Source organism: Falco cherrug, chromosome 16, assembly GCF_023634085.1.
Source record: "Falco cherrug isolate bFalChe1 chromosome 16, bFalChe1.pri, whole genome shotgun sequence".
NCBI classification, from domain to species: domain Eukaryota; kingdom Metazoa; phylum Chordata; class Aves; order Falconiformes; family Falconidae; genus Falco; species Falco cherrug.
In genome coordinates this window covers 4,810,797-4,828,500 of record NC_073712.1, presented here as the reverse complement: position 1 = coordinate 4,828,500, position 17,704 = coordinate 4,810,797, and the positions used below count along the sequence as shown (strand labels likewise).

Sequence of the window (17,704 nt, the reverse complement as noted above, 5' to 3'; positions counted from 1 at the left end):
GTGGGGACACGGTGGCTCTGGGGAGGGTGCGGGGGGGGGGGGGGGGGCGGCTGGACTGAGGTGGCAGACCAAGGTGCTCCTGCCCTGCTAGGGAGTTTGAGCCCCCCAGGAGCGGCAGGTGGGCTTCCATGGGTGGCAGATGGTGGAAACATTGGAGCCAGGGGGGGCTTTGCCATGGGGGGGCTTTGTCACTGGGGGGCTTTGCCATGGGGGCCCCCCTGAGCCCCCTCGGGGTGGGGAGAGGGGAAGGGAGGCTGAGAGAAGGGGGGGAGGGGGGCTGGCAGCACACGGGGGAGCCTGGGGACACTGGGGACCCCTGTCACGGCCACCGGCTGGCCCAGGCGGGGCTGCCGGCTGATTGCCATCCACCTCCAGGGTGGCATTGTCACCTTGCGCGGCCAAGGAGCCGTGGGGTTGGGCCGGCGATTGGGTGGCTAAAAATGGCTCCCTAATCCCCGCGCTGATCTTTACCCCCCTCCTCCCCATCTGCCGTGACCTTCCTTCCAGCCGATGAGCAAAGCCAGCCCCGGCGAGAGGCAGCCAGGCCCCGGCGTCCCCCACATCCCAAAGGTACCGCCATGCCGCTGCCGGCACGTTCGGGGCCATGCCGGCTCCTGGCGAGGCGGGAGGTTGGCGTCGGTGGGTTGGCCGGGGTTTGCCGCGGCGAGGGTTGCCGGTGGCGTATGGCGGGTGACGGTGGCAGTGTCCCCAGGTGGCGGATGGGATGCTGGGACTCGGTGCACCCTGGCAGCACCATCACCCCGAGCCCCCCTCCGGTGGTCCCCAGCTGGTGGTGGGCTAGAAATGGGTCCCTGCCCTGTGCCGGTGGCTTCTTGCTGGGAAATGAAACCTGCTCCGGCAGAGCGGCTCCGTGACCCATTTTAAGTGATTTCCAACATCTGCCAGATTGTGCCGAATGGGGGCCACCATCCACCCCAGGTCCCCCCCCTCAAATTTCGGGTTGACCTGTTTTTCCTGGCCTCATGGCATCTCTGGCAGGGCAGGAAAGCAGCGTGGGTCCCACACATCCCTGCCTGGCTGCCTGCACCTCCTGGGGGGGGCTGGGGTCCGGTGTGAAACGGCAATGAGGGTCTGGCAGGGGTCTGGGCAGGGGTCTGGGCAGGGGTCTGGCAGGGGTCTGGCAGGGGGCAAAGCTTCTGGGGTCTCATGAGAGGTGGCACCGTGGGGCTGGTGGGACGCAGCACATGCCAGCCCTCGCATGGACCCGTTCTGTACAGTGCCCGTCACTGCCAGAGCCCACCCAGGGCTCCCAGGAGGCTTCTGGGGTGGGGGGACTTCTGGGGTGGAGGGCCTGCTGGCCCCACACACTGACTGTGGGGCCAGGGGTACCCCCAGGCTGCTGGGTCAGCTGCTCTCGGCTCAGGGCAGGGGGTCCCTCCAGCCCCCTATGGATGCATAAGGGAGGGCTGGGACCCCAGCCAGGACAGCCTGCGGGTGGGGGGGCTGGCAGCAGCCGTGCTCGTCTTGCCCCCCGCCACCTCCCTGGGACACGTTTGGCATCATCTTACCCGGCAAGAAACGCAGGCTCCTGCTCCAAGCCCTCGGTCGAAGGGGTCCAGCCTGCGCCGGTAGCCCCCTGCCCAGCTCCCAGGTGCTCCAGGGCTGAGCTCACGGCAGAGCCCCCCTGAAGCTCCCTAATCCCACCAGCCGCAGGGGCGCGGCCGGGCACCCTGACACCCGAGCAGCTGGCAGGGAGCTGAAGCTCTGAAAGGTGGCTTAAGCTGAGCCTGGGTGCTGCCGGGGGGCTCTGCCTCCCCAGCTGCAGGCAGGCTCGGAGCTCAGCCCACCCCCCCACCCCCCAGCCCCTATTTGCCCCCAGGGTGTGAGCTCTGGAGGCACACGGGGCAACAAAGCTGTGGTTTTGGGGGTGCATTAGGGTGAGCAGGGTGGTCAGAGGGATTGATGCCTGTCCCAGGAAGCCGGAGGGAGCAGCGGGCTCCCTGTGGGGTGCATGGGGCTGGGGGTCCCGGACCCACCTAGGGGTTGTGCCTGCAAATTTCCAGCTGCTCAGGCAGAGCTGGAGGCTGTTGCAGCCCTGGGGCAGGAGGGGCTGAGGGATGCAACACATCCCGAGGTGCCTGGAGCTGCCTGGTGCCATCCTGGGGCTTTGCTACCGTTTTATCACCTCATTTCTTCCTCTCCCAGAGAACAGGGATGGAGCTGGGGGGACGACCCCGCACGCATGGCAGCCCCTGGGATGCTGCCACTATTGCAGCAACCCCTGGGAGAAATGCATCTCCTGGCTCATCCCACGGAGCAGGGGAGCTGCCCTTCTGCCTTTGCCCACCTTGTCCTGCCACGCTGCCCGCCTCTGCCCACATCTCCTCTTTGCTGCTCTTGCATCTGCCTTGGAAATGGCAAAGCAAGCGCTTCGCTAAACGGATTAGAGCTGCCCTGGCAGCCCCTCGAACTGCTCCCGCTTCCCTCGGCTCCCGTGCCGCCTTCCCCAGGCAAACCCCATCCCTAAGCCAAATAACTGGGGCAAGGCCATTGCTGCAGCACAGCTGGCACAGCTGGGCGACTGCACTGCTGGCCCCAGCCACAGCTCAGTGCCACGCTGTGGCTCCTGACCCTGAAACCCTGGCTGAAGCCCTGAGGGTCCTTCCCCCCTCCTGGGATTTTGTGTTCCCTTTGCAGGAGCCCAGAGAAAACTGGAGATTTCATCAGTTACCGGTTCAGCTGATGGTGCTAACCCTGCCCTGGGGTCTGCACTGATCCATGATCCCCTCAGCCGGCGCTGAGCCCCTCCTCTCCAGCCTCTCCCCAGGGTGCGCAGCCGCTGAAGGGGCTGCAGCAGGATGGGAGCTGGATTTAACCGCGAAGGGATTGAGGAAGGCAAGCCCAAGGCGGCTGGCAGGCATCAGTGACGTGCACAGTGGCAGGCAAGGAAGGGAACATCAACGCGAGGGAAGTGCCTCTGCACCAGGGCCACATCCTGCAGCGAGCCAAAGCCTGGGTTTGGCTCTGTGTGGGACCCCCCTTGCTGGAAATCCTGTGTCCCCCACCCTGCTGGTCTCCCTGGCCATGCCAGGAGGCGATGCTGCTAGGCTGGGATGGAGCTGGGATGGAGCTGGGCTCCTCTGGCACAGCTCAGCAGAAGGAGGAGACCTTGGCGAGCGGCTCTGCCCAGGGACAGACTTTGTCCCCACAGGGTGGCCAGCCCGGCTGGTGTTTGTGCAACACCTCGAAGGCAAACACAGGACCCTGCCGCGCTTCCGCAGATGGGTCTTGGGGAAGGCGAGCCCGCATCCAGCTGGCAGCTTCCCCGAGGGGCCGAGCCAGCACCCAGCAGCCCTCGGCATGGCACAGCACAGGGAGAAGGAGGCGGTGAAGCTCCAGCACCACCATCGCTGCGGCCATGGGCAATACGTACGGGCTCCTCCCAGGCAGCTGCCTGCACCGTTTCCCAGGAAAAATGGAGCCTTTATGTCCCAACCCCATCCCCTTCCCCGGAAGGGCTTGGAGGATGCCCCAAGCCTGGTCACGAGCAGACAAGAAGGGGATTGTTTTGGTAGGAGTTGGGTTTCTGGCAGCACCTGCCCCATGCTGGGGCCCTCCACAATGGCTGCCTTTCTGCGTAATTGATGCAGAGCAGCCAATTATCCTCTGCTGCTAATTAAGGATGCAAAATAGCCCTGTGCTTGCTTCTCCCAGCAAGCCCAAGAGGACTCCTGGGATCTGCAGCACAACGTGGTGAGGGTGCAGCCTGGGCATGGGGCAAGCACGGGGGCACTGGCCCCATCCAGCCCCGCAAGCCCCAGCTCAGGCTCCTCTGCCCCTGACATCAGTGGGAAGGGGCAGCAGGAGGCCAGGGACAGGCTCAGGATGAGCAGGATGCTAGGATCCCACCCTACCCCCAAGCAGTATCCCCCAGAGTGCCCACAGGCAGGGGTCTCCCCCATTGCTCCCCACACCAGCCAGCTCAGCAGAAAGCACCATAACCAGGGGCTCTGCCATGATTTAGGAAACTCATTTTCCTTTCCTTGCTAGGGAGGCAGACGGGAGCAGGCCACGCGTGAAAATCCCCCCAGCATTCGTGCAAAGGCTGGCACTCGTGGTGGGGTGATGGGCAGAGCGGCTGATAGCTGGCGGCATTTCTCTCCTCTGCTGCCCGCACCGGCTCGCCGCGCAGGCAGGCTGCTGGCAGCTGCGCCAGCACGGTGTGGGCTCGTTTGCTCTGCTCCTCAGTTTGCTGCGGTGCTTGAAGAGCCATAATTTCAGAGCGGCAAGTGGCCCGATAAATCAGGGCTTATTTCGTGCCAATACTGGCTGCTGCTTCCCACAAGGAAACTCATTTTACAGAAGGTGAAATGACTTACCGCGGGAAATAGTAAGCGGTGGGATGGTGAGAGCCAGGGAAAAGTTCATCGTGGCCGAGTTTTTGGTGAAGGAACTGGCTGACGTTGTGGGAGCCTCGTGTTGTGGAGGCAGGGCTCCTGCTTCTACCAGCACCGAGCAGCTCGAGCTGCCAGGGAAGGAGATGTGAATTGATCTTACCTGTGTGGACCACACCTGCCACAAAGCTGGGTGGCAATGGGCTGTTAGCACTGGGACACCCCCCCCCGCCCCAAGTCATTGAGGTCCCTCTGTCACCCTACTCAGAGTGTTTGTCACCCAATGCTTGATGCAGAGCACATTTGCTTCTCTGCAGCGGGGATGTTGTCAGGGCAGAAGGCAGCTGGGACAGCCCAGCGGTACCTGCAGCCACCCTGCACTGAGAACTGCCAACTCATTGCATGGAAGGATCCTACCCAGTTAATCAGCACCCTTTGGTTTCTCGCCCTGAAATGCCAACGGGCAAAGATCTGCCTGCACCTGCAGGGACCGAAGTCCTTCCCCACTCCCGTGTCAGGGTTGGGGAGCATTCGATCGCCTGGGTCTTGAGCGCTGCTGCCAGCTACAGCTGGGCATGAAATATTTCGGGTGCCTTCCTGTCTGTCGGTGAGGGGGGAAGACAAGCTCGGATGGCACAAAGCTGGAAGGAGCCGGAAGGCAGGCAGGATGGTGAGCCCCACCGAGCTTCATTAAGCAGTCGAAGGTGCTCGTTAGGGGAAAGCTGAGCCGGCGCTGGAGGCCTGCGGAGCCCCCCGGGACTGGGTCACATTCTCTGGGCAACCCGATCCCGGCGGCAGCGGCCTGGCAGCCTCATTACGGCAGCTTCTGTGGGCAGCTTCGGTTACTTGGCTGGGAGCGCTCGTCTCCTGCCGGCTTTTAATTTCCCTGACATCACCCGTGAGCTGGGGAAATGCAGGCGCGGTGCGTTGGGACAGCTGGAGGGGGACAGCCTGTCTCCACCCTCACCCGCATCCTCCCAGCTCCCCACAAGCACCGGCTGGGGGGTGGGAGGGCTCCAGCCTCCTGCTCCCCCCTGGGACCCCCATCCAGTGCTAAGCCCTGGTGACCCTGGGCCGAACCCCCAGGGCTCGGGTGGGGGCAGATGGCAGTGGGGAGGGGGCTGCCGGGCTCCCTGGCCTCCAAGAAGCCTTAGGGGGGGTGCAGTCCCTGTCACCCCTCCTGCCCAGCCTCCCCGGGTGGGAAGGATTCTTCCTGCTTCTCCCGCCAGCCTGTTCCCAGCTGGCACATTTGGCAAGGAGGCGGCACCGGCTGCCTGTCTGAAGGCGTTTTGGGGTGTTTGTTTCTGCAAAAGCTGCAGCTCAGCCCTAACCCCCCCCCCACAGCACCTTCCTGGGACCGTGGAGGTGGCCGAGAGCCCGGGGAGGAGAGGAGGGAGTGCATTGCTCTGTCCTGTCCTGTGCAAGGAGGGACAAGGACCCAAGGAGCAGCAGGATGAGGACCCCGGGGTATCCTCACTCAGCTCCCCAAAGAGCCCCCCAGCATGAAGGAGCCTGTTTGTGGCCCTGACAGAGTCCTGCAGTGACAGGCAGCGCTGCTGGGGCCAGACACCCACAGGCACCTGACCGCAGGGTCCTGGCACCCCACTGCCAGCCCCTTCCAGCCCCCCGCTGCTGGCCCCCCCGCGGTCATGCGGAGACCCTCACCCACAGCACAGTCCCCAGGCACCTGCCCCCGGTGCCAGGTGGGTGCTCAGCACCCACCAGACAGGGCTACCCCTCTGCATGGGGTGCTGCGCCCTGGGCAGGCTGGGTGCAGGTCAACTGGGGGGCTGTGTGCCCAATCCCCCGCCTCTATCCACCCCCCCACCCCCCCACCCCCGATGATTTTTGCAACCTTTGCAGGCAGCGGCTCCATCCCCGGTTGCCATGGCAACGGGAGGCTGCAGGCAGGGCGCGCTCCCGCGGCCGTGCGCGCCGCCGCTGCTGCCCGGCTGGTGCGGAGCGCAGCGCAGCGCAGCGCAGCCCGGCCCGCCGTGCCCCCCCCGGGCCCCCGCGGCCCCCGCCGCCCGGCCCAGGTAAGCGCCAGCCCCCGCGGGGCTTTGCCGGGGGCAGCCTGGGAAGGGGCGCCGGGGGGGTACCCTGTGGGGAGGGGGCTGCGTGGGGCCTCTGCGCAGGTGGGAATGGGGGTGCGGGGGGGGGGGCAGTGGGGGTGTGGGATGCTGGGTCGCTTGTGGGGGTGGAGAGAGAGAAGGGGGGGATGCTGGGCAAGGACTGGGCAGTATGGTGTAGGTTTGCACCCCCCTGGCAGGACACAGTGTCCCCTGGTCCCTTCTGCAAGCTGGGCAGGCTGGGGGGGGGACATGACCTTCACCCCCCCTGTGTGTCCGACAGGGTGCTGGGGCAAGGGACACCCGCTCTGCGACGCTGCTGCACTCGCGGCTTTGTGCCTCAGTTTCCCCAGCTGCAAATGATGGGGGGGAACTTGTGCCGTCCATGTCATCGCTGGCCCCCTGCTCCAATGAGTGCCTTCCCCCATCCCTGAAGCCCTTCCTTTTGCCATTGGCACCCCAGATTACCGCTTGCCCCCCCCAATCCCCCTGCTTTCCTACCCCCTCTTGGAGCCCCCTCTGGCTCCAAGTCTCCTTTGCCCGTCACAGACAGCCAAAATCCCGCTGTCCCCTCCACACTGCCCTGCTCCTGGCACCCCTGTTCACCTCCTGTCCCCAACCAGCCCCAGGTCTGTCCCGCCAAGGTACTGAGGACGGGACCCTCCCCCACCCCCTGGCAGCACGTGATGCTCTGGTCTCCCCCCTCCCCAATGCAGAAGTGAGGGGATGGCACCGCCGTATCCTCCGCCACTGTTGTTTGCTACTTCTTGGTTTAATTGCGAACCTCGAATTTGGATTCTTGCCTAAGCCCTGCTCCTGGGACCCGCAAAAATCCCTGCTCGAGAGTCCGAGCATCCTTGTTTACAGTGGCAAGCTAAGGCGGCAGGCTGCGAAAAGCTGCAGAGCTGGAAGACACGTCAAAATCCCACAAGCTGTGGCTGAGCCCCGTCTCCCCCAGGCCTGAGCACACATGCATGGGGTCAACAACCCTGCTCCTGCACCTCACCGTGGTGCCCATCCACATTCCCGGCACATCCACTGTACCTGAGCTGGGCTGCGAGCTCCCCTGGAGAGAAACGCTTGCGTTATCTGCAAACGCCACGCATATTTCCAGAAATCTTTACACAAGGCTCAAAAAATCTTGAGAAGACTTTGATGGGTGCCCTGTGCTCGGAGTGGGGTAACTTTGGGGAGCGCAGGAGGACGGGGAAGGTTTCTGCAGAGTGTGCACAAAATGCAAAACCGTTTGCTGCCAGGGCTTGGAGCAAATGCTCCTGCAACCTGGTGGCACCTATGGCACGTGGCCCCCACCCTGGCCAGCGAGGTGGGTGTCATCCCCCCCCCGTCTGCAGGTGCGACATGTGGCTCCCGGTAATATTCCTGGATCATTGAACCTCCTTTGCAAATGCTCCAGCTTTGGGGAGCCTGCAAGCCCTGACCTGGCAGGGTCCTCCAGCAAGTCCCTGTTGCAGCCCCTGTTGCAGCTGAATGCCCCCCCGGCCAATCCTCAGATCCCCCCCCCCCCGGTCAATGCAGATGACCCCGATTGAAATGAGGTGGCTGCCACAGGCGCATCCCAAACAGGATTCGTTGGAAAAGTGGCTCCCAGAAGTTTCCCACTGTCACCTACTGTGCCACCTCCGGGGACCTGCCGCCCTCGGAGCCACCTCGTGCTGTGCACCGGGTCCAAGCCAGCAGCACGGAGCTGCCCTGGCCAGAATCCCATGGAGAAGCACGAGCCATACGGGGGACACACGCGTCCCCTCCCATCTGGCCACGGTTCTGGCCACGGTTTGGCTGGTTGCCCCAGGGCTCTGCCCCTGCTTGTGCTGCAGCCAGAGGGGTTTTGCAGTGGGATGCAGGATGGGGCCCTGGCGTGAACTGTTTGCAGGCTGCTGGCATGGAGCCGGCGGCTTGGGAAGGGTCCAGGCTCACCTCCTGCCTGGCCTTGAGCTGGGTTTGATATTGAGGGGGGAGGATGGGTGTTCAGGTCGCTCACACCTTCCAGGCTGCTCAGCCCTCAGCACTGGCTTCGGCTCTTCTCCTGCCTCCGGGAACCACAGCTGCCAGCGTGAATCAGCAGCACCCACTTAACCGTTTCCTCACAGGGTCCACATCGGCTCAGGCGCGGGAGAAGGTTCAGCCATCCCACAGCCAAACCCCTGTGCCCTCCTTGCTCCCTGGCTGTGCCCCTCGACAGCCCCACCTTTCCCTGCCCCAGCTCCGTGGGCTGCACAGATCAGCCCCGCTCCAGTGGGAAACCCGCAGCCACGCGGCTGGGTCAAAGCTGAGCAGCAAACCCGAACCAGACGGCAGCTCCTGCAGCTGCAAAGCCTCTTGCAAAGCACACCGGTGTCACCAGCTTCGCCCGAGGACCTGCCATCGTGCCGGGGGCATCTCGTCCCCCCTACTTGCCCATAACAGGAGCAGCACGTGGGCATTGGTACCCGCGGTGGATGCGGCGTTGAGGTTGGCGGCTGATGCAGCAGCACAGCAGCCCTGGGGGTGCCGCGGTGCAGTGGGAGATGCTGCTACCAGGCTCCCCTGGGTTTTCTTGGCCGTTTCTGGTCCATTTGTTTTTGCCACGAGTGGTTTTCATGTGGTGGTAGCAGTGGTGTGTCGTGGTGGCATCTATTTGATGCTGCACCCCTCCAACAGACCCTCGGCCAGCCCTGTGCCAAGATAAGGGAGAGCAAATGACCTTCCCTGTGGCCAAAAACCTGAACCCCGTGCTGACTTCCTCCCCCTAAACCCCTGCACTCATCCTCAGCCTCACGTGCTTACAAAAGAAGCCAAACCATAGCAAATATTTCATATTGCAACCCCATGGATGGTTTGGTTTGACAAGCCAGATCTGTCCCAGTGTTTAATTGCAATAAAACTGGCTCAGACCATTGGGTCCTTTCCAACTGCTGAGCCTCGGCTTTACTGCCGGGAGCCCCCGGGTAACTACAAGGCAACAGTGTGCAGCAAATTACCATCCCGTCCCCAGCAAACACGCTCCGGCAAGCGAGGGTCCCCAGCACCCTCGGCTCGGGCAGCACTGGCCGGGCCAGGCTGCGGTTCCGTGTCAGGATGCTGCAGCTGTGGAAGGGTTTGCGCCAGGGAAATGTCGTGCGTTGCATCGGTTTGTGCTCGGGGTTGGTGTCGGGGAGCTCCCTGCTTGCTCTGATTCTTGCAGATGGAGCGCAGCTGCCAGCATGGCTTCTCCCTTCCCTGGATGCCTTCACCAATAATCAATCACCGACTCCCCCCGGTAGCACTTGCCCTCCCACAGCAGGGCTCATGCATGGTTACCATGAGTGTGACACTCCTGCCTCAGGGGATGGGGACGGGGATGGGACACAGGCTCGCTCTGTGCTCTGCTCCCCTCCTTGCAGCTTATCCGCCACCATCCTGCCTTGGAAAAGGGCTCTTGGCAGCAGGAGAACCCACAGCAGGAGGTCTGCAGCCCCTCCAAGCCCTGGTCCCCACCAGGCTCAGGCGATGTGCAAGCAGGCAGGAAGGGGACACATGCAGGCAGCTGCCTGTTCCCAGTATCACGTCCCCATCCCTGCTTTTTGGCTGTAGCAGGGGTGCTGGGGCCAGGGCAACCAAGAAACCTGGAGGGAGAGCAACGTGCCACCCCGCCGCAGCCTCCCCGGGGCCGGGGCTGGTGCCTGGCACCTCACCAGGGACCCCAAGGCCCAGGATGGGGCACCCCCATCCAACAGCGCACCCCAAGGCTGCCGCACTGGGGGTTTGCACATTTAATGGTGATGTTACAGCAAAGGCAAAGGGACCCAGGAGAGGCAGGGGCTCAGCTGACCCCCCTGGGGGACCTGGCTTGTCCCTCTCACCCTTGCCGGGTGCTGGGGAGCTGTGGGAGGATGGCACCGCAGATGCTGGAGCAGTGCTGGCCCAAAGCGATGGGCAGGGGACAACAAACCCGGGTTGTCCCTGCCTGCCTGGGGTCAGAACACCGCTGGCGAGGGCTGCCGGCTGTGGGATTACGGGCAGCTGCCCGTGCCAGCAGCGTCGGCAGCGCCAGCCCTCTGCATTGCAGCAGCCTCCTGCCTGCGCAGGGTCAGGGGTGAGCTGAGCTGTGGCAGTGCTCAGCGCCCAGCAGGCTGATGGGGAGCGAGATGCAGGGGGGCGGCTGCTGTGGGAGCAACCCAGGGGCACGCAGGGGCAGGAGCCGGGACCAAACTTCACCATCACTCGATGCCAAATGCTCTGCGGCTTCTCTTTGGCAATGTTGTGGAAATGTGGGGCTGGGGGGAGGGAAGCGAAGCCCCCCCCTCGGCTGTGAGTGCCAAAGCGGCAGCACATGGCTGGGGCTGGCAGCTCGCCATGCCGCGGCTTAGCCGCTGGCACTGCGGGCACCCGGCATCACCGCCAGCCGCCTCGATGCGAAGCGATGGGCTGCGCTGGCGGGGCTGGGGCAGTGGGCATGGGGCTGGCACGTGCTGTGCCCGCAGCCGGCGTGGCCCAGCGGGGCGGGGGGCACACGCGCGTGTGGGGGGGTGCGAGGACAGCTGTGCATGGGGGTGCGCGGTAGGAGAGAGGCAACAAGGCGGCAGGGTTAGCTGGGAAGTGATGCAGAGCCAAAAATAACCCCTGGGCTGCAGCTCAGACCAGGTAATGGTGAGGAGCAGGAGCTGCGGCAGCCACGTCCCGCAGTGCCCCACTGCCTCGGCTGCTGGGGGCTGGGTGGGGGCTGGCCCACGCACCCATGGGTCCCAGGGTAGACCCGGCTGTGGGCGCGTTCCACCCTCCAGAGTCCCTTTCCCGGCTCCAGGCTGGGGCTGTCACCCCAAGGATGCCTTTGCTGTGCCAGCGCAGCCTCTGCAGTGAAGCAAAGAGCCCTGCGGGGTCCCCTGGGGGTTGTGCCACCGGGTGCTCAGCCCGTGGGTGTTTGGGTTGGGCACCTTCACGGGTGGGGAGGACAGTGGTTGTGCCGTGGGTGCCAGGCAGGCGTGGGTGCCATGTGCTGCCGGCTGCGGGGGGACGGTGCTGGCACTGCGCACCACCGCGGTCCCCCATCCATCTGCGTCTCGGCGGCTGAGCGAGGGACAGTCACGCGTTTATTTTTAACTGGCTGGGGAGGGCGGCGGGGATTGGTGCCTCCCTGGTTATATCACTAAATCCCTGCCAGGCCCTGTTAGTTCCAGCACAGCGAGCCCTGTGCCGCGCTCCAGTAACCGTTTCGGCCCCCTATCCTCCTGGGACCATGCCCTGCCCTGGCCCCTGGGCTCCTTGCAGCCAGCTGTGTGCACAGCTGGAGAGCGTGGGCACCCGACTATCCCCCACGGGTGGGCACCAGGGCACCAGGACCCCGTGCCCCCAGCCCTGCCCTCCCACCCCACTGCCCTCTCCCAGGTGCAGGGGGGGATGAAGGCGGCCGGGTCTCCCACTGCCTGCTCCACCTGCCCAGGTGAAGGGCTGGTATGTAGGGATCATGGCCACATCCCGCTCCCGCAGCCCTTTTGGGGACAAAGCAGGAGAAAACTGGGGCAGTTCATGGCCACTTTGTCCCCATCCCGGTGGCAGATGCTATGCAGTACAGGCCCAGTGCTTTTCTGTGGGAGCACTGTCCAAATCCCGGGCAGGATGGGGATGACGAAGATGCTCATTGGCCACCATGGTCCCCTCTCCGTCTGCATGCGATGTCACCCACCATCCCCATTCCCAGTCCTGGCTCTCGGCAAAGCGGCAAAGGGTTAAGCCATGCAGCGGGGCCACGTGACGCTCCGGGGATGCCGTTTTTCTGAAGATCAGGATGGATTAGGGTGGAATATCAGGACGAGAATTTCTTCAGGCGTTGCATCCCTCCCACAGCCCTGCCATGGCCCCTCGTGCAGCAGCTCCCCAGGGAACGTGGTGCTGAGCCAGGCCCCCGGCCGGTGAGCTCCCCACGATCCTCCCTCCCAGCACCCAGCACAGCTGCCTTTGTGGGGGCTGGATGGCACCAAGGGGGTGGCGCGTGGTGGGCACTGGATGAGTCCAGAGCTGGAATGGGCACCATCCCCATCGCCATCCCCTGTAGCCAGATGCTTGTCCTGCAGCGCTGTGGGCAGGAGGGATGGGGGTCCCCTGCTCACCCCCCCCCCCCCCCCATGACTCCCCCCTCTTCTCCCCTCAGTGCATGAGGCTGGTGTTTGCCCAAGAGCCACCCAGCACCCGCACTGACGCCCAAGGCAGCGCCGGGAGCCATGTCGGGTTCCTACGACGAGTCAGCAGCGACGGCGGAGGAAACAACTGACAGCTTCTGGGAGGTGAGTCCTGGCTGTCCTCTCCTCCCGCGGGGCCCCTGCCACTGTCACTGCATCCCAGGGTGTACCCCAGGCTGGGGGGGACAATGCTGCCCTCCCCTCCCGCAGTGAGCTGTGCCTGCAGGCATCCCTGCCATGGTGGTTTGGGTGTCTGAGCTGGCTGTGCTGGAGGTCTCAACCTCAGCTGTCCCCGAGGGGCACAGAGCAGTGGAGGGGACCAAAAGGAGTTGGGTTTGAGCACCCCCAAGACAAAAGCACCATCCCTGCACCCCCAAAGTGGCCAGTGCCCCCCTTGTCCCCACCCCAGGACAGCTGGGGCTGAGCTGGGCAATCCGGCCACAGCTCCCACACCTGCCTGTCCCCATCCCCATCGCCATCCCCATCCCAGGTGGGGAACTACAAACGCACGGTGAAGCGGATTGATGACGGGCACCGGCTCTGCAATGACCTCATGAACTGTGTGCACGAGCGGGCCAAGATCGAGAAGTCCTACGCCCAGCAGCTCACTGACTGGTCCAAGCGGTGGAGGCAGCTCATTGAGAAAGGTACCATGGCTTCCCCATGGGTCCCCGTGCACTGGGGAGGGGATCTCTGATATCTGATCAGAGGTATCATCTGATAGAGGCGGAGAGGGTAAGGGCTGTGGAGTGACACTTGGCTGTCCCCTCTGCCCCCCAGGTCCCCAGTATGGCAGCCTGGAGAAGGCATGGGGTGCCATCATGACAGAGGCGGACAAGGTGAGTGAGCTGCACCAGGAGGTGAAGAACAGCCTGCTGAACGATGACTTCGAGAAGGTCAAGAACTGGCAGAAGGACGCCTACCACAAGCAGATCATGGGAGGCTTCAAGGAGGCCAAGGAGGCTGAGGATGGCTTCCGGAAAGCCCAGAAACCCTGGGCCAAGAAGCTCAAGGAGGTGAGAGGAGAAGCGCAGCATGTCCTGGAGCATCTCCCAGCTCCAGCTCTGGGTGCCCTGTCCAGGCTGGGAGAGCCAGGTGGCAGCTCCCTGCAGCAGAGGGATGGGCAGGGGGCTGTGACTGCTGCTGTGACTGCTACTCTGACATCCGTCTTCTCCTCTCCTCTCTCCTCTCCTCTCCACAGCTAGAGACAGCTAAGAAAGCCTACCACCTGGCGTGCAAGGAGGAGAAGCTGGCCATGACCCGGGAAGCCAACAGCAAGGCGGAGCAGTCCAACACCCCCGAGCAGCAGAAGAAGCTCCAGGACAAAGTGGAAAAGTGCAAGCAAGACGTGCAAAAGGTGCGAGCGGCTGCTCTGATTTCACCCACAGAGGCTCAATCTGGGCTCCCCAGTGTGGTGGTCCACAAACCGGACCCTCTCAGCACCCTCTGGGGTGCTTGAGGTGTAACCCCGATACCCTCCTGTGCCTTTGCAGACTCAGGAGAAGTACGAGAAGGTGCTGGACGAGCTGAACAAGTGCACCCCGCAGTACATCGAGAGCATGGAGCAGGTCTTTGAGCAGTGCCAGCAGTTTGAGGAGAAGAGGCTCAACTTCCTCAAGGAAGTGCTGCTGGACATCAAGAGGCACCTGAACCTGGCCGAGAGCAGCAGGTAGGTGCCTCCTGGTCTGGCTGGGCAGAAAGTGCCTGTGTGAGGTCTCCTTGCACTGCCTGGAAAGCAAACCAAGCTCTGGAGGGACCAAGTGCCTCCAGCACAGCCCAGCCCCCGCAATACAAGGAAGAGGGGTTTCTAGCCAACATGATGGTCACTAAGAGGTACCAAAGTGGCAGGAGGGCTGCACAGGAGCCAGGTGCTCCCCAGTGCCTCGTAGGAGGTGACACAACCTGGGCACGTCCCCACCCCATCCCCAGGTCACCCCTCTTCCACCTGCAGCACCCTGACCCACGTCTCTCCCTGCAGCTACGCCAACGTCTACCGGGAGCTGGAGCAGACCATCCGCCTCTCGGATGCGCAGGAGGATCTCCGGTGGTTCCGCAGCACCAGTGGCCCTGGGATGCCCATGAACTGGCCCCAGTTTGAGGTGAGGCTGGGCACCCTGGCCAGGGTGCTGGCAGCCCCACGGGGCAGCTGGGCGCTCAGGGGCTGGTTGCTCTGTGCTTGCAGGAGTGGAACCCGGACCTGACGCACACGATAACACGGAAGGAGAAGCAGAAGAAGGGCGAGGGGGTGACCCTGACCAACACCAGCAGCACGGGCGAGACGGGGGCACTGGCGGGCGAGCGTGGGAGGTGAGGGGCGGTGAGGAGGGGAGCGGCATGGCGTTTGTCTGTGCAAACATTGCCAGCGCTGTGGGGACAGGCAAGGGGATGTGGGCTTTCCTGGGTGACAGCCACCGTTACGCTCTGTCCCCTCTCTGTGCCTTGCTGGGCTGTTGTGAGTGGGGTGGTCGCTGCAGCTCCCACTCCCCTGTAACCTCGGGAAAGCTGCGGCGTCCTCCTGGCAGCACAGCACCCCGCCATCCCCCCGCCCGCTCTGACAGCCCCTCTCCCTCCTTCGCCCCCACCCCAGCGTGAGCAGCCACGACCGTGGGCAGACCTACAGCGCCGAGTGGTCCGACGACGAAGGCAGCAACTCCTTCAACACCAGCGAGGCCAATGGCGGCACCAACCCCTTCGATGAGGAGTCAGTGGGGAAGGGCGTGCGGGTGCGGGCTCTGTACGACTACGACGGGCAGGAGCAGGATGAGCTCAGCTTCAAAGCAGGTACAGTCCATCAGTGGTGCTGGGTCAGCCAGCGCTCGCCTGCCGGAGCTGCGGGTCGCCCACATTTTGGTGTGAAATCCCTCAATTTCTGACTTATCCCAGCCCTCCAAAAAGCTGAACTGGCAGAGAGGGGAAGGCACAAGCTGAACCCAAACCCAGGTGGGACCGGAGAGGTGGTGGGACAGGGTACATGAGGTCTCATGGGTCACCCCTTCTCTTTCTACCCTGCAAACTGGGGTGCTCAGCATCAGTCCTAGAAACACTCAGCAGCTCCATCCAAGGGAGAAACGGGGTGGTAGAAGAAGCTCCACCACCTGCAATGAGCTCTCCCCTTTCCACCTTCCTCTCCAGGTGATGAACTAACCAAACTCGGTGAAGAAGACGAGCAAGGGTGGTGCAAAGGGCGCTTGGACAACGGGCAACTAGGTCTCTACCCTGCCAACTACGTGGAGGCAATCTAAGTCTTGTGGTGTGCTCCTCGTTGCCGTCAGCAGATAAAACCACCCTCCGTTGTCTCCATCTCTCCACCAGCCAACCAGCCATCTTGCCGTCTGGTCCTTCACTCCTCACACTTAGAGATTCAGACATATTTTCCGACCAAGCTTTTATTTTTTTAAGAGTTGTCTCCGAAGAGTATTTTGCATAGTCGCTTTCTTCTTCTTCTAAGATAACGTGAAGCGAAAGATGACGTTGTCCGTTCGTCTACGTTAGTTGATTTATTTTTTTTTTTTTTCCGAGCGAAAAAAGCCGATACCTCAAGATCTTGAAGCCCAACCAGTGAGAGCTCCTGATTGGTTGGTTTTTAAAGATACTGAAATCATGAGCCGCCTTCTGATTGGCTGGAACTGTTCCAAAATGCACGGCGCTGATGCTCCTGGGACCAATCAAATTCACCCCAAAAAAACCTGAGAGGGATTGGAGTCCGACACCAATTTTTTTGGTGTTTCCATGTTCTTCTCCCTGGTTCATCCTCCCTCCCCACTGGAAGGGGACAAATGTCCCCTCCTGCCCCACGGCCACCCGGCCCCATCCGCAGGCAGGTCCCTGGGCAAGGATGGTGGCAGATGGAGATGTCCGGGTGTGGTGGGACCAGCCCTGCCATGGAGCTTGGTGGCATCTCCTCAGCTTCCTCCTCCTCCTCCTCCTCATGGCTGGGCTGTCAACGTGTCTGGAGCAGGCGCAGGCTCCCGAGCTGATGCCCGGTGTGTGCTGCAGGGAGCAGCATTGCCCTTCGTGAGGGCAGTTATCCAGGCACACCAGATCCAGGGTGAGATGGCCCTAAAATCCAGCGCTCCCAGGAGCCATCGCAGCCCAACGCTGCTGGAAGCACCTTCACACCCAGCCTGGGGCAGCGGGGACCAGCCTGGATGCTGCTGGGGACGGTCCCCATCTTCCCCCATCCTGAAGAGAGGCAGGAGCAGAGCAGGGATGGAGGCAAGCACCGTCCAGCCTTGCACAGTGCCAGCAGGACCCGCAGCCAGGTGGAGGATGAGGAGGGCTTGGTGCAGGCAGCAGACCCCACCTGGGCAGCAAAGCGGCTGCCTGGTGAGGACGGTGGAGAACAAGACACGCCAAAGCAGGGGAACGGCTGCAGCCTTTGCCCTTTGCTTTTCCCCAAGGGGCTCTACCCCTCCTGCGCTTGGGCTCTGCAATGGGCCACAGCATGGACGGGATCCCCTCAGCACCCATGGGTGCTGCCGCCCAGCACGGTCACCCCAACCCCGCTGCCCCAGGCATATTTTCCATCCTGAGCTCTTCCCTATGGCTCATCTCTCATTTTTTTCCACACCATCACCCTTACTTAGCAGCATTGATGCCATCACCTTCCTGCACGCTCCTCTCCTACCCCCTCCGTTGGTTCGTGAATTTTTTGGCCTCGGGGATCAAGTGTTCTCGCAGAGGCAGGAGATGCACCATGTGCTGGGCACGGTGGGTGACAGCCACCCAGCCCAACGTCCCCTGCTAGGTACGCAAATAGGAAAAAAAATAAACAACCAGAAAAAAAAAAGTCAGAAAAAAACCCAACCAACCACCTGTCTCAGCAATGCACCCCGGTTTTTTGTACATTGATTGTGTAATTTAAGAAGTATATATATAATATATATATATATATATCTCGTGATTGTATTACCGTGGATACAACAAAAAGCAGCAAGCGAAAATAACTGAGCTCTGTAAGCGTCCTTCGGGTCTGGGTCCTCGTTTGCCTCCATGCGTCACTCTTGCCCCCCGTGGAGGTGGCTGTTGGGGTTCAGGGACCCCCCCAGGGTGGGCACTCAAGCCCCCTGCACCCCGGGGAGCTGCAGCTGCTGTAACCCCAGGGAGGGACACCCTGACCCTGAGGCTT

General features: G+C 62.8%; 1 protein-coding gene across 3 annotated transcripts; it reads left to right on the top strand.

Annotated features, from left to right (window-relative positions):
- Positions 1-380: 380 nt before the first annotated feature.
- On the top strand, positions 381-17,414 carry PACSIN1 (protein kinase C and casein kinase substrate in neurons 1). Of its 3 annotated transcripts, none has more exons than XM_055728374.1 (10): positions 381-570; positions 12,549-12,681; positions 13,067-13,223; positions 13,357-13,592; positions 13,778-13,933; positions 14,070-14,245; positions 14,555-14,675; positions 14,759-14,883; positions 15,164-15,357; positions 15,709-17,414. In XM_055728374.1, the coding sequence occupies exons 2-10, from the start codon at positions 12,619-12,621 to the stop codon at positions 15,816-15,818; spliced, it is 1,338 nt and encodes a 445-aa protein (XP_055584349.1). In that variant the 5' UTR covers positions 381-570; positions 12,549-12,618; the 3' UTR covers positions 15,819-17,414. The 3 variants fall into 3 exon arrangements, with proteins under 3 accessions (XP_055584349.1, XP_055584350.1, XP_027672356.2); XM_055728375.1 differs by lacking the exon at positions 381-570 and adding an exon at positions 6,251-6,391; XM_027816555.2 differs by lacking the exon at positions 381-570 and adding an exon at positions 12,191-12,309.
- The last annotated feature ends 290 nt before the right edge of the window (positions 17,415-17,704 follow it).